This window comes from Dendroctonus ponderosae, unplaced genomic scaffold (assembly GCF_020466585.1).
Source record: "Dendroctonus ponderosae isolate FM_Combo_2020 unplaced genomic scaffold, Dpon_F_20191213v2 Dpon_F_20191213_7, whole genome shotgun sequence".
Taxonomy (NCBI): domain Eukaryota; kingdom Metazoa; phylum Arthropoda; class Insecta; order Coleoptera; family Curculionidae; genus Dendroctonus; species Dendroctonus ponderosae.
The window spans coordinates 12,689,862-12,702,080 of NW_026018916.1; the positions used below are offsets into that span (position 1 = coordinate 12,689,862).

A 12,219-nucleotide genomic window follows, 5' to 3' on the forward strand; every position below is an offset into this window, starting at 1 on the left:
AGAAAACGTGACAGGATTGTTGGAAACATCAATCTTGACGGAGAAGAGGTACAATGGGCAAATAATGTCAGGTATTTAGGTGTTGTTTTAGATACGAGGCTGACCTGGAGGCAACATGGCAACACAGCAATCAACAAGGCAAAGGCTACAACAGCAATGTTGTACCCACAACTGAACAGAAGAAGCGAAATGAGTGTGAGGAACAAACTCCTGCTCATCAAGAGTGTCATCAGGCCGGCAATGACGTATGCCTCCACAGTGTGGGGGTATGCAGCAGAAACCTACCTGAGACAGCTTCAGGCCACAGAAAATAAAATTCTGCGGATGGCCATAGATGCTCCCTAGTTTGTACGTAATAGTCAAATTTATAGGGACTTGGAGTGGGAGCCACTGAGACTTCCTGCAACGGAAAGCTGCCTCGACCTTTGAAAAGGCCGAAAACTACCCCTTTGTTGAGCTACGGAATGCAGTAGATTACTCACCAGAGGATGCTGGGCCCAGGAAAAAGAGGCCCAGGCACCAGTTGGCCCAACAAGGCAATAGGTAAAGCAGTTCACTGCAGTCGTTGTAAGTGTGAAATATAGTTACAATAGTGTGATAGAAGTAGTGTTGTGTAGTGCTTGTGTTAAATTAGTAAGCTGCCCATACTAGCAGATAGCCAGTATGGAGAAAATGTGATGTAAAGGCATACGGATGCCAGAGCTGAACCATTCTTACAGAAGACCGCAAGTTTCAAAGGGCAACTCGCGAAAACTTGAAGTCAAAAACGGGGGTTTTTAGTTGGTAGAAATCCAACACTACCCAGTGGCACGGGACACTGGGTGTCTTCGAGAAGATTTTTATCCTCCAGCCGCCGCCGGGCAAACAAAAAAAAATCTTTTATAACAAAATTTTAAGCACAGAACTCGGCGAGGGAGTACATCTTGTGGCATATGCCGACGACCTAGCAGTTATTGTCGCCGCAAAAACCAAAGAGAGCATAATTGCAAAATCCAATCGGGCAAAGGGCAGTGGATAAATTAAAAAGCATGGGTATCGAATTGGCAACCCACAAAACAGAGGCAATTCTGTTGGCGTGCCCCAGGAAGGTAAAGGACGTCATATTCGAAATAACAAACACAGCATAACAACCTCTGAATACGCAAAGTACCTAGGGATCTAATCGGATAGGAACCTTAGGATGACCACTCACGTAAAACCAACAGTGGATAAAGCCAAAAAAATGACATCCCTACTATATAGGATGCCAAGAATAGGCGGCCCAAACGCAGAGAACAGAAGGAGCGATCTGAAGCTCTATCATCCTCGGGAATATCTGCAACTATTTACGGAGCCCAAATATAGCACAAGACACTGAAGTACCAGCACTACAGGAACTTGCTAACGAGCATAAATCTAAACCATAAAGCTGGCGATCCTAATAATCTCTGCATATAGAACCGCACCAACGGTTGCTATAGAGGCTATTTCAGGCATGATCCCTATAGACCTGCTAGTAAAGGAAAAGATTGAGATAATCAGCCTAGGAAAGGAGCACAAGAAAGAGGCCAGAATCGAGACAATGACTCTATGGCAAGACATTCACAATATTCATCCAGAATGTCACCAAGTAGAAGGAAAGTAAACTCCTGGGAAACCAACTACCACTCCACGCAGTCAATCACAGGACACGGAGTTTTTGGATCTTATCTAAAAAAGATAAAAAAAAAACAAAACAACGGTGACTGCTAGTTCTGCAAAGCAGTGGACACCCCAGAGCATGCAATTTTTGATTGCCAGAAATTCACCGAAATAAAAACGGAAGCAGAAGAAAAATGCAACACCAGAATAAACAGGCAAAACATCAGCGAAATTCTAACCAAAACCCAAGCATGCTGGAAAGCAGTAACAGAAATGCTGGACGAGATAATGACCATCAAAACAGCAGAAGAAAGAAGAGAAAGGGAATAATTTCTTTCTCTCTTACAACTACCTAAGCGAGGAGCATCGCATCCTCGATCGCATCTCCTAATTGGTTGGTTGATTTTCCATAGCTATGAATGAACATACTGGTTTGTCATTTCTCTTCACTTTCAACAATGCATATTTTTTAGTGGTCTTACTCCACTAAAAAATTCTAGCTTTTACTTAGCAAAATAATCGCTGGGACTCCAAGCTTTTGCTGCTGAGTTCAATAATTAGTACGATTCAAGAATCAATTGAAAAGGGCAGCTACTTAGTTCACCTGTATCAATATGAACCCAATGGAAAGCTACTCAATTCACCTCCCAGCGGGTTCTATGTAGCTTGAGTTGTTGGTAATTGTCTGATGAAAAAGCTTCCTACATTTAATCCAGGTTCGCCCCTCTGGGTTAGTTTCAAATCAATTAAAATTCTTCTTCAATAACGATTCTTCTTGATATCTCACATGCTTGATACTGACTTGTTCATATCTTAATAAGCTTGCATCTGGTTTGACTTCAGTGAAATTTTAATACTGTGGAACCTGGTTGAATTGTTCTTCAATTTATTGTCAAATATAGTCTGATGCCGAGTAGTTATAAGTCTAGTTGATTCTGCTGGTAACCACAAACTAAGAAATAACCATGTCAAAATATCATTCTTTTTGGTGAAAATAAACGAAGAGTAGATTTGCCCGACCGGTCTTACGCAATACGTAAAATGTCATAACCAAAAATAATGCATTTCGCGAAATCACAGCTCAGCTGATTCACCAATAGCTACGGCGATACAGAAATCGCACATTGCACACACAAATCAGGAGGATATAATAAATAAAACACTTTTCAGCCAATGATCTATCTGCTGCTGGCTATAAACTAGGTGGCAAGTTTATTTGGTTTATCTAGAACCAAATAAAATACACTGTATTTATTTCATAATTACAGAAATAAGCATTTACAGATGATGTTTTTTCTTTAGTAGCCCCAGAGTCGTCGTTTACTAGGGCTGGTATATCTCCTCAATCCTGCAAAAAATCATGCCCTTAGAGTAAATATTAAAAACACACAAAAATTATATGATTTGCGCAACATTAACTAATACACTAGTAAATAATCAGCCCTGTGCTGTATCATAAATGCTATTTTTAACGGCCACACGTTACGGCAACTTAACAGTTCAGGATAACATTTTCGATAACGCAGCAACACAACCGAGGTGTGCTCTATCTCCCAGTTAACGTATGCGTTTCCGACCCAGTTATCAATCAAACGTTAAAAAGGAAAAAAATATTGAATGCATAAAGTGAGATGCCCTTATACGAATGGTCTATTAGTTAGAGAGAGAACTTTCAATTTCGTTCGTTACTGTTCTTGACCTATCTTCTCAAACGCTTTCAATGGAGCATGCACAGAAGAATCAAAAAAACAACCCGCAAACAATTTGAAAATTTAGTAGTTAGTGGAGGAAAATAAAGCTTATTAACCATTTACTAATTGTTCTAATAAAGCTAATCTTATAAGACCACAAAGACATTTTTGTTTTAAATTAAAAACAAATTATAGCTAAAACACAAAATTACGCTCTGATTAAACACAATTGTTTTATTTATTCCCCGAAGTTAACTTCGAAGGACGCACGTTAAGTTCGATAGCGGCATGTGATTTGATGCTGTTATTCTGAAGCGCTATTTCTTCATATAACGTTCGTCGATAGTGTGCGCCTGTTAAAATAGAAAGGTTCTAGTGATACAACACACCAGTGGGGGCCAAATTTGCCCTAACTATACAACTAGATAAATTCTGCCATGTCAAATTTCCACTTTGGGGTCAATTTTAATGCAACCCTGTGCATTGAATTTTGGTAATGAGTTTACGTACATTTTTGTGCTCAATACGAAAATAAATAAATAAATTGAAATTGAAATACATTGAAAATTGGAAGCAAGGAAAAATTTCACACATTTTTTCAGCATTGTTTCAATTTTTACTCTGTGAAGACTTTGTTAAGCACTAATTTTTTTTAAAAAACAGGGACTGATTGAAAAATAAATAGGCTGTGTAAAAACCCCTCAAACAAAAATAAAATTGCTATTAGTTACTAATATTTTTGAGGAATTTAACAAAAAACATATATGTATCCAAAACTGAAACCAATCGGTCCTCTTTCAGAACCCTGAGGATGGCATTGATATAGCCGAAACGTTGGTTCAAGAAAAATGTTGGTGTTTTCCTGAACTGAAGTTCTAAAATGCGTAGATATGCCAATCGAATAAAAACCGTTTGTCTAAAAGCTTTTTGGGTTAATTTTGGGTTATTATGGTTAGCAAGTCATTTTTTCCATAAACTATAGCATTTTATTTCAAATATCACAAAGATGTATAAAATAAGGTAATTTCAATTTTATTTCCCCTTGAGTTTGAAGTTAAAAATATGCTTAACTTGCAGATAATAATTTTATTACCAAGTTTTTTCGTAAGTGTGTTAATGTGATAATGTTAAGTTTTTTGTGTGGTGCTTCGTTGAAAAATCCTGTTTTCGACCACTTTTGCTCGCTGCAGTTTTGTAATTTTTCAACAAGAAAACATTACACTCCGTCTTAGTTTACAAAGAAAACAATTTTCAGTTAAAACGTTTTGCGCAGTTTAGCAATGCTGGTCGAAATTTAGCCTGAAAATGGGCTATAAGAATCTACCGTTAAATTGTTACGTTAAATACTTTCAATATAATTTGTGAGTCTTTTTGGGAATTTCTCTAATGCCCGGTTTCTGAAACGATCTTTATAGATCCAATAGCCTAAACGATTCTATAAGTCGAAACAATGGGTTTCTAACACGTTCGGTAAGCCATAGCGGTTCGTTACATTGAAGAACCGATAAACGAGCGCTCTCGGACCTTTATCGATTCTACAAGTTGTAGGAGCAGCGCACGCAAAAGTATTTGCTTGCAATTAGTGCCAAAAATCATACAAAATCAGCAGCAAACACGTTTTGCGAAAACAATAATATCTTTTGGTAGCCATTAAAAAATAATATCTTTGAGAGCAAAATTTGTGTGTGAAAGGGAAGCAAAGATTCCTCGTCGGTCTCATCTGACGAGCAACTTTTCAATGTTCTTAATAGTGAAATAGAGTGAAATCATTGCCATTTTTGAGCTCGAAATGAGCATTTGAATGATAAAATATATTTGCATAGTTTGTATTTATTTGATTTTTTTCTTCCGAGCCAACACTTATAGCTTCTGCTTAAATAACCATCAGATCTCTGAGGTAAAATAAATCGTGCAATTTTTTTTGATAACACGAGGTAACACAAGTCACTCTACGTTCTTACAGATTCTTCTTCTTCGTTATATGACTTTGGCCACAGATTACCAAGTTTTGCCTACTTTATAGACTCGATAGTTATGGATCAATAGCTTTGACGTTGGGACACGTTGAGAAACCCACCAACACTTATAGAGCCTACAACTTTGGCGGACCGACAGTTATGGAACCAATAAAGAAATCTACCAGAAACCGGGCATAAGACGCAAGTAAATAGTGACTCCAATAAATTCGAAAAGACCACCCAACAGGCAAAGTCACATTTCGACAATTTCGGTCTATTCTCTAGTAACATGTGTTACACACTCCGAAATAATGGAATTCATTGTGAGGCTCTCAACTCTTCCCGACTCAAACTTCTCCCAATGCTAAAATCTGAGTGGGATTATTTGAATAAATAAGGGTAAACCAATCGAGGTGGTTATTATTGGCGAATAAATTGAAAAAGTAAAACATGTCTTTTTATCAAATTATGATATACTTTTTTAAAAGTTATTGCCATAAATTATTTTTTTGAAATGTAACACTTATGTACAAAGGAATTATTATTTTTCATTTCATTTGATCACTATTCTTTAAGGTTGGAATCCAAGACCATTCCAATCCAGACCAGATCCAATTTTACTACTTTGTAGAAACTTTTCAAAAATATTTTTTCACCTGAAGGCCATTTTGGGGGCCATATATCTTCTCATTTGACAGTGTTTCGACAAAGTAGTAAAACTCGGTTATTGTATTTTTATTTTATCCAAAATAAGTTATTTAACTATTTAACTATTTAAATATTTTGTTCAAATGAAATATCTTGTTTGTTCTTTGTTCAAAAGTACTTTTGAAAACCACTTAAAAATGCGAAAAACGGAAATTTAGGGACATTAAATTATCTACCGTTTTATATTTAAATCTACGGTTTTTTCTCTATCCATTCTACCGCTTTCGAAGTTCTTGGTCTGGCAACACTGTTTGTGAGGGCTTTTTGGCATAATTTATGGCCCATCCAGCAATTTTTTTCGCTTAAACTGCTTAAATTAGTGTTCTTTAAGAGAAAACCAGAAAAAACTAAAAATTCGGATGGACTCCGACGTCACGATCACCGCTTAACTTATCATAAAAAAAAGTGTAAACTACCTAGAAATGCAAAAGAAATCTGCTTATTTCACTAGGTGACCGTATAGATAAGACGTCCATAAATAGGTATTATACATACGGTGTAAAATGTAAACGACCATTAGGATAGTAAAAAGCTTAGCATAAAAAGTGAATATTTTAGGATGCGGAATGCGTGGGGCCCTCTCAACGTTAGGGCGCGCGGCTACAGCCTCTGCTAAGCCTTTTGTTAATCCGCCCATGCTGTATTAAGTAGATCGTTGTGTCCGCAAAAAAAGCAAAAACGTACATACCAGTTCCAACATTTCACCATTAAACATGTGTAACATAAAAGTTGAAAGATATAAAAATGATTCATTTTTAATCTGACTGAATGACAATCACAATGGATACCGCTTACCTTTGGTTTCTCACACACCGAACACCCCAGATCTTCTACCCTGTTTCTGTGGACACTTTCAGGTAAATGACGACTTTTTCTGACATTACTGCAAAACTGGTATAAACATTTCAATTATCACATTTTCTGAGAGAGTATGAATAAAATTTTGCTGTAAAACCAACGCGCAGTACCTGAATATGACTGATGATGACAGAGGCAATCAAGACAATCCAATGTTGCCGTTTATGTTTTGAACCATATTCCGGGAGAGAGTAATTTAAAACAATGAACTCTATACTAAGGTACTTGTATACAGTTCGTTGATTGAAAATCAAGAGACCAATAAAAAATCGGGAAAGAATATATTAAAATCTGCATTTTTTTCTTTTTCATATAAAACGTACAACACTTCATTACATATTTACACGACATATACAATACATTGACGTAAGTATTTTGACATGAAGATATTAGAGTGAAGGCAATAAATGCAGATTTTATTATATTCTCTCCTAATTTTATATTGCTGATTCTCTCGCTCTCTCTCTCTCTGGATGTTCAAGTACTTCTCTCGCGTAGTGTGGGGCAAAGCGTAAGCGACAACACTGGATGTTAGTGCGATTTGAAGTCTCGTTTTTTTAAATTGCAAGAAGAAGACGCATTAACCCTACATATTTTGTTTAAACATGTATTTTTCCAAACATTAATCTTTTAGTTTATTTTCAGTGTGCACGATGTCTGTGCAGAACGTAGGATGTTCGCGTGGTCAGCAAAAGAAGGTGAATCGAAAGCTGGCAAAATTTCAGCATGTAATTAAAAAAGAAGCTGGTGTCAACAGTTCCCCTATTCCTACAAATAATCTGGCAATTTGCAACGCGGGCCTTGTTAATGGCCTTACGGAAGAATCAATTTTTGAATACTTTAGTGAATTTGGGCCTTTATCAGATATTCTATTGTTACCCGGAAAATCGTGCAGCTTTCTCGCATATGAGGATGTAATGTGTGCAGTTGCTGCCTATAACGCATTGAATGGTAAGCTAGATATTGCTCAGTATAATAGGCCAATTTATTTACTTTATGTGGATCAATTACCCCGTTTATCTGAGACAACCATTTGGGATAAATTACCACCAGGTCTGATAATTATTAATGACTTTATCAGCACCGCTGAAGAAGAATCTTTGTTAAAATTGTGTAGCTTTCGAGATCAGCCCTGTGGCATAATGAAAAACAGACTCGTGGAACATTTCGGTTTTGAATTTCGATACGATATTAACAATGTGGACAAAGACAAACCCTTAAGCTGCAATGTGCCGTGTGAAACAAATTTTTTATGGGCAAGATTGCAGCAAACACACCCTGAGTTTGGACAATTTCAACCGGATCAATTGACAGTAAATTGCTATTCTCCCGGTCAAGGAATTCCTCATCATGTTGACACGCACAGTGCCTTTGAAAGTCCTATTATGTGCCTATCTCTGGCATCAACAATTGTTATGGAATTTAAAAACGAAGGCCTGCATATTTGTTCGTTACTGCCAAGGAGATCTCTGCTAATAATGTCTGGCGAAAGCAGATATAATTGGACTCATGGTATTGTTCCAAGAAAGTTTGATGTTATAAGGAACAAATCTGCTGTAGGATTTACCTGCTTAAAAAGGGAAACTAGGATTTCATTCACTTTTCGTAAAGTGCTTCATGGTGATTGTAAATGCTCCTTTAAAGCGAAATGTGATCAAATGAAACAAAATAATATTAATGGAAATGTAGCCGCACAGCTCGAAGCACTACATGTGCATGAGGTGTACGAGAACATAGCTGATCATTTTAGTGACACCAGGCACAAACCATGGCCCAATGTACTTGAATTTGTACAATCGTTCACGTATGGGGACATTCTTGTGGATGTGGGCTGTGGAAATGGCAAATATTTGGGCCACAATAAATACATTTTTGATATTGGTAAGTACATTGCAGAGTAGAGTTATTTATATATAAGTGATTTAAGTCACGATTAAAAGCATAGTTTAAATAAACTTTTTGGTTTTTTTACTGAAATCACCTATGACTATTTTTATTGCAATTGACTATTCAATTACAATACTTAGACCGGTATGTTTAGTCGATCTTCGGCACTTTTCCGGCGATTGTTTTGGCGTATCGCCGAGCGTGCCGTCGTCGACGCGAAAGCGACGGGCTTCTGATGCAAAGCTGTTCTTCGTTAGATGGAATCGCCGACGATTCTCCCATAAAATGAGCATACGCAATATCGCTATTCTGGTGGCTTTTGCGGTGATATTATTAATTTACCGATAAAAGTTCGGCACTGATTGCTGTTTAGTTAGCTCGTGAAGTCGTTTTAAATATCCGCGTTGGAAGGCCGTCAAAGGCAGAAAAGATAAGCGCTTTCCACTGCGACTAGTTGCCTCGTAGTATAAGATTGTGTATAAATAAATCGCAAAATATGCTAACGGTGAAAGCCGTTATAAACGTTGAGAAAATCAACCAATTCATTCCGAAACCTTTTTTCTGAACGTTAAAAAATGTAATGCAGTAATAAATTTGTTTATTATTATTATTTCAACAACACACCATTTCTTCAAGTTGTGTTTTTTCACTATGTAGGGACTGACAATAAAAGTATTTAAGAATATATATTATCAAAGGAACAGGGCCTCGGTTCGTGATTTGTTCCTAGTGATTGATTAATGGCAACAAAACATTTTGCACCATTTCCTTTGAGAAACGAAAGCGTTTTCTGAAATTGGCGTCAGTAAATTTCTCTAAGGTATTTTCCATATCTCGAATATACCTGAAAATAATCCAATTATTTGAATTGCATATCACGCTTCTTGATGTTTTCGTTACGTACCTTTGTGGTTTGTTCAAATCTAATTCCATGTTAATTATCCTGATTAACACTGTACAATACATCGAGATCGTTATCTATATATTTAAAACAAAAATAGTGTAAAATACACGAGAAGTTGAGAACTTTCGCTCACAAAATACCTTTGGCGGCCGTTCGGATAAGCCCATTTCCGACTAATTCGCATCGTATCGCCCAAAAACACTAAAATCCGGGTGCGTCAGATGCTCAACCGTTCGGCTATGCACCAAAATTGCCTCCAGCGAACGTCGAGAGATCGGCGCATCGTAAGAGATCGACTAAACGAACCGGCCTTACAGTAACGTTTATTCAACCAAAAGAATACTAGGGGAGAGTGTTGTACCTTGTAACATTTCTCTGTTTTTATTTTTTATTGTCAATTTTATTTTTAATACCGTCATCTAATCCGAACGAGCACATCTAGTGCTATTTCAGCCATTTAGAGTAAAATTGGCAAAAAGGTAATATTATGTATTAACTATGCCTTGTACCTTGGGACAGGTATAATTGTACCTTGGGACAACGTTAATTATGCTTAAAGATGAGACATAAACAAATAAGAAGATATATAAAATATGCCAAACATTTTTATATAATTCATATTAAAGAATTAAATATTAAAAGAAATAAAGTCTACAGAAAACGAGAATTGTTCCATTCGACGATCCGATCCACCAACTACTGTTGGTTTCGGTACTTTTGTCAAAATGTCTGATTCACTGATTTCATATAATTTTCACAAATTTGTTACTATGCATTATTTTTTTTAGATAGAGCACGTCAAAACATCTTTCTTCCAAAATCTTTTGCATTTCTGCTATGATGACGTACAGATTTTTTCCCCTTCAGTTCGGTTAATACAATATCTCCTTCTACTAAAGTGGAATTTTCTATATATCTATCCTGTTCCATCTCCAAACTTTCTTGCTCAACCAATTTTTCCAAATAATCGTCTTCATCACTAAAATCTTGGATAGGTATTTCGGTATTTTCATCGTCGGAACTATCTTCAAATACCTTTTTTGTAACTTTTAATTTTGTTTTTTTTTTGGCCTGCTTCTTTAAATATTGATATGAAAAAGATGGCGCACGTACCACCTTTGTCCCAAGGGACATGCGTCCCAAGGTACAACACTCTCCCCTACTATTAAAATTTAAAATGTTTATTAAGGTTGTGACCGCAGTACCGGCTTAGTTGATATCTGTCGCGGGAAAAAAGTTGAGACTTTCATTACCGATTGCTTATCAATACCAATAAACGATCAATATGTTGATGGTGTTATCAGCATTGCTGTTATACACCACTTGGCAACTGAGGAAAGAAGATTGAAAGCAATTAAGGAAATGGTCAGGATATTGAGAATTGGTGGAAAGGGTTTAATTTATGTCTGGGCTCACGAGCAAATCAAAAACCAAAAAAAGTCCAGTTATATTATGCAATGCAGGAAAAACAGAAAAGAAACAACTCTGAAACATCTTGATTCGTCTGAAGGTCAGTACACGAAATGATCCTGCTGAAATTAGTTTTTTGTTCTAATATTATATTTTTTTGGTACATAGGTAGACAAGAAGTGCCATTGCCAGGAGGCATTGAGTTACCCGTTCATGCTAACAGAAGCAACTTTAAGGCTAGTGACGTATTAGTTCCATGGAAACTTAAAGACGATAATAAGACCTTTCTTAGGTTTTACCATGTTTTTGGGGAACATGAGTTGGAAAAGATGTGCCAACAAATAAATAATATAGAAATTATTCGAAGTTACTATGATCAAGGAAATTGGTGCATTTCATTTCGACGAGTAGAATAAAGCTGATGTATCGATTGTTTATTAAATTTATATACATATTCGCCCCCTTTCAATTCGTCCAATGCAAAATAAATGTTTGTTTTGTGTCTGGTCATCCCTATTTTCGTTTCGACAAAATTTAAACTTACTGCCACTTAAATAACGAATAAAGAAACAACCCGATGAGGATTTGTAGCAATCGCCGGGTGTTTTAATCGCATGAATCTTCTACGTTCTAAGAAATCGCTGACACTGCTTGATGAAACACTATCGCCGGTATGCATAGTTAAGCAGCATCGATTCGCCGTGATGTCTCCGACATAGAAAAACACGGATGCATTGTTGCCAAGGTTTAGTTAAAGCTGTCGCATAGTCGCAAACAAAAAGTCGGCCAACGTTGACGAAGAGTTGCTAGCTTTTAGCGCCCATTTTGGCGCAAATTCAACATTTGAGCCGGATTTTAACAAATTTAATCGCCTATTATGCGATTTGTTACTCAACTTGGCAGCACTGGCAGAAAAATGTCCGTTGGGCGAGATAAAAATATCATCATAATCGTTCGTTCGCCCATCTTACGTATGCTCAATTCAGTGTCTTTTAGCGAAAACTCGGTCAGTAAATACTTTTAGGAAGTTGGGCTACATATTGTAACGGAAATGGCCTGGGGTACTCACGTTTGGAATGGGGGATCCAAATTCATGGTATTTCAGTAAATGGGAGCCCCATTTGGGCCCCATTTACTGTCAAATATGACACTGACAAGCGGGAAGTTTCGCACCTGTTCTGGA

At 36.9% G+C, this 12,219-nt stretch overlaps 1 protein-coding gene and 1 long non-coding RNA gene across 2 annotated transcripts; one reads left to right on the forward strand and one right to left on the reverse strand.

Annotated features, from left to right (window-relative positions):
* Positions 1-2,783: 2,783 nt before the first annotated feature.
* Positions 2,784-7,177, reverse strand: LOC109542369. Its single transcript, XR_002172419.2, has 2 exons — positions 6,773-7,177; positions 2,784-2,968 (listed from the first exon to the last, which is right to left on the reverse strand). It is a non-coding gene; the product is annotated as an uncharacterized LOC109542369 (long non-coding RNA).
* A 199-nt stretch (positions 7,178-7,376) lies between these two features.
* Positions 7,377-11,490, forward strand: LOC109542362 (alkylated DNA repair protein alkB homolog 8). Its single transcript, XM_019911564.2, has 3 exons — positions 7,377-8,716; positions 10,816-11,136; positions 11,205-11,490. The coding sequence occupies exons 1-3, from the start codon at positions 7,489-7,491 to the stop codon at positions 11,450-11,452; spliced, it is 1,797 nt and encodes a 598-aa protein (XP_019767123.2). The 5' UTR covers positions 7,377-7,488; the 3' UTR covers positions 11,453-11,490.
* The last annotated feature ends 729 nt before the right edge of the window (positions 11,491-12,219 follow it).

Coding starts and splice junctions, on each gene's coding strand:
- LOC109542362 (XM_019911564.2), top strand. CDS start 7,489: ATGTCTGTGCAGAACGTAGGATGTTCGCGTGGTCAGCAAAAGAAGGTG. Junction 8,717..10,815: donor TAAATACATTTTTGATATTG/GTAAGTACATTG, acceptor ATGTTTATTAAG/GTTGTGACCGCAGTACCGGC. Junction 11,137..11,204: donor ACATCTTGATTCGTCTGAAG/GTCAGTACACGA, acceptor TTTGGTACATAG/GTAGACAAGAAGTGCCATTG.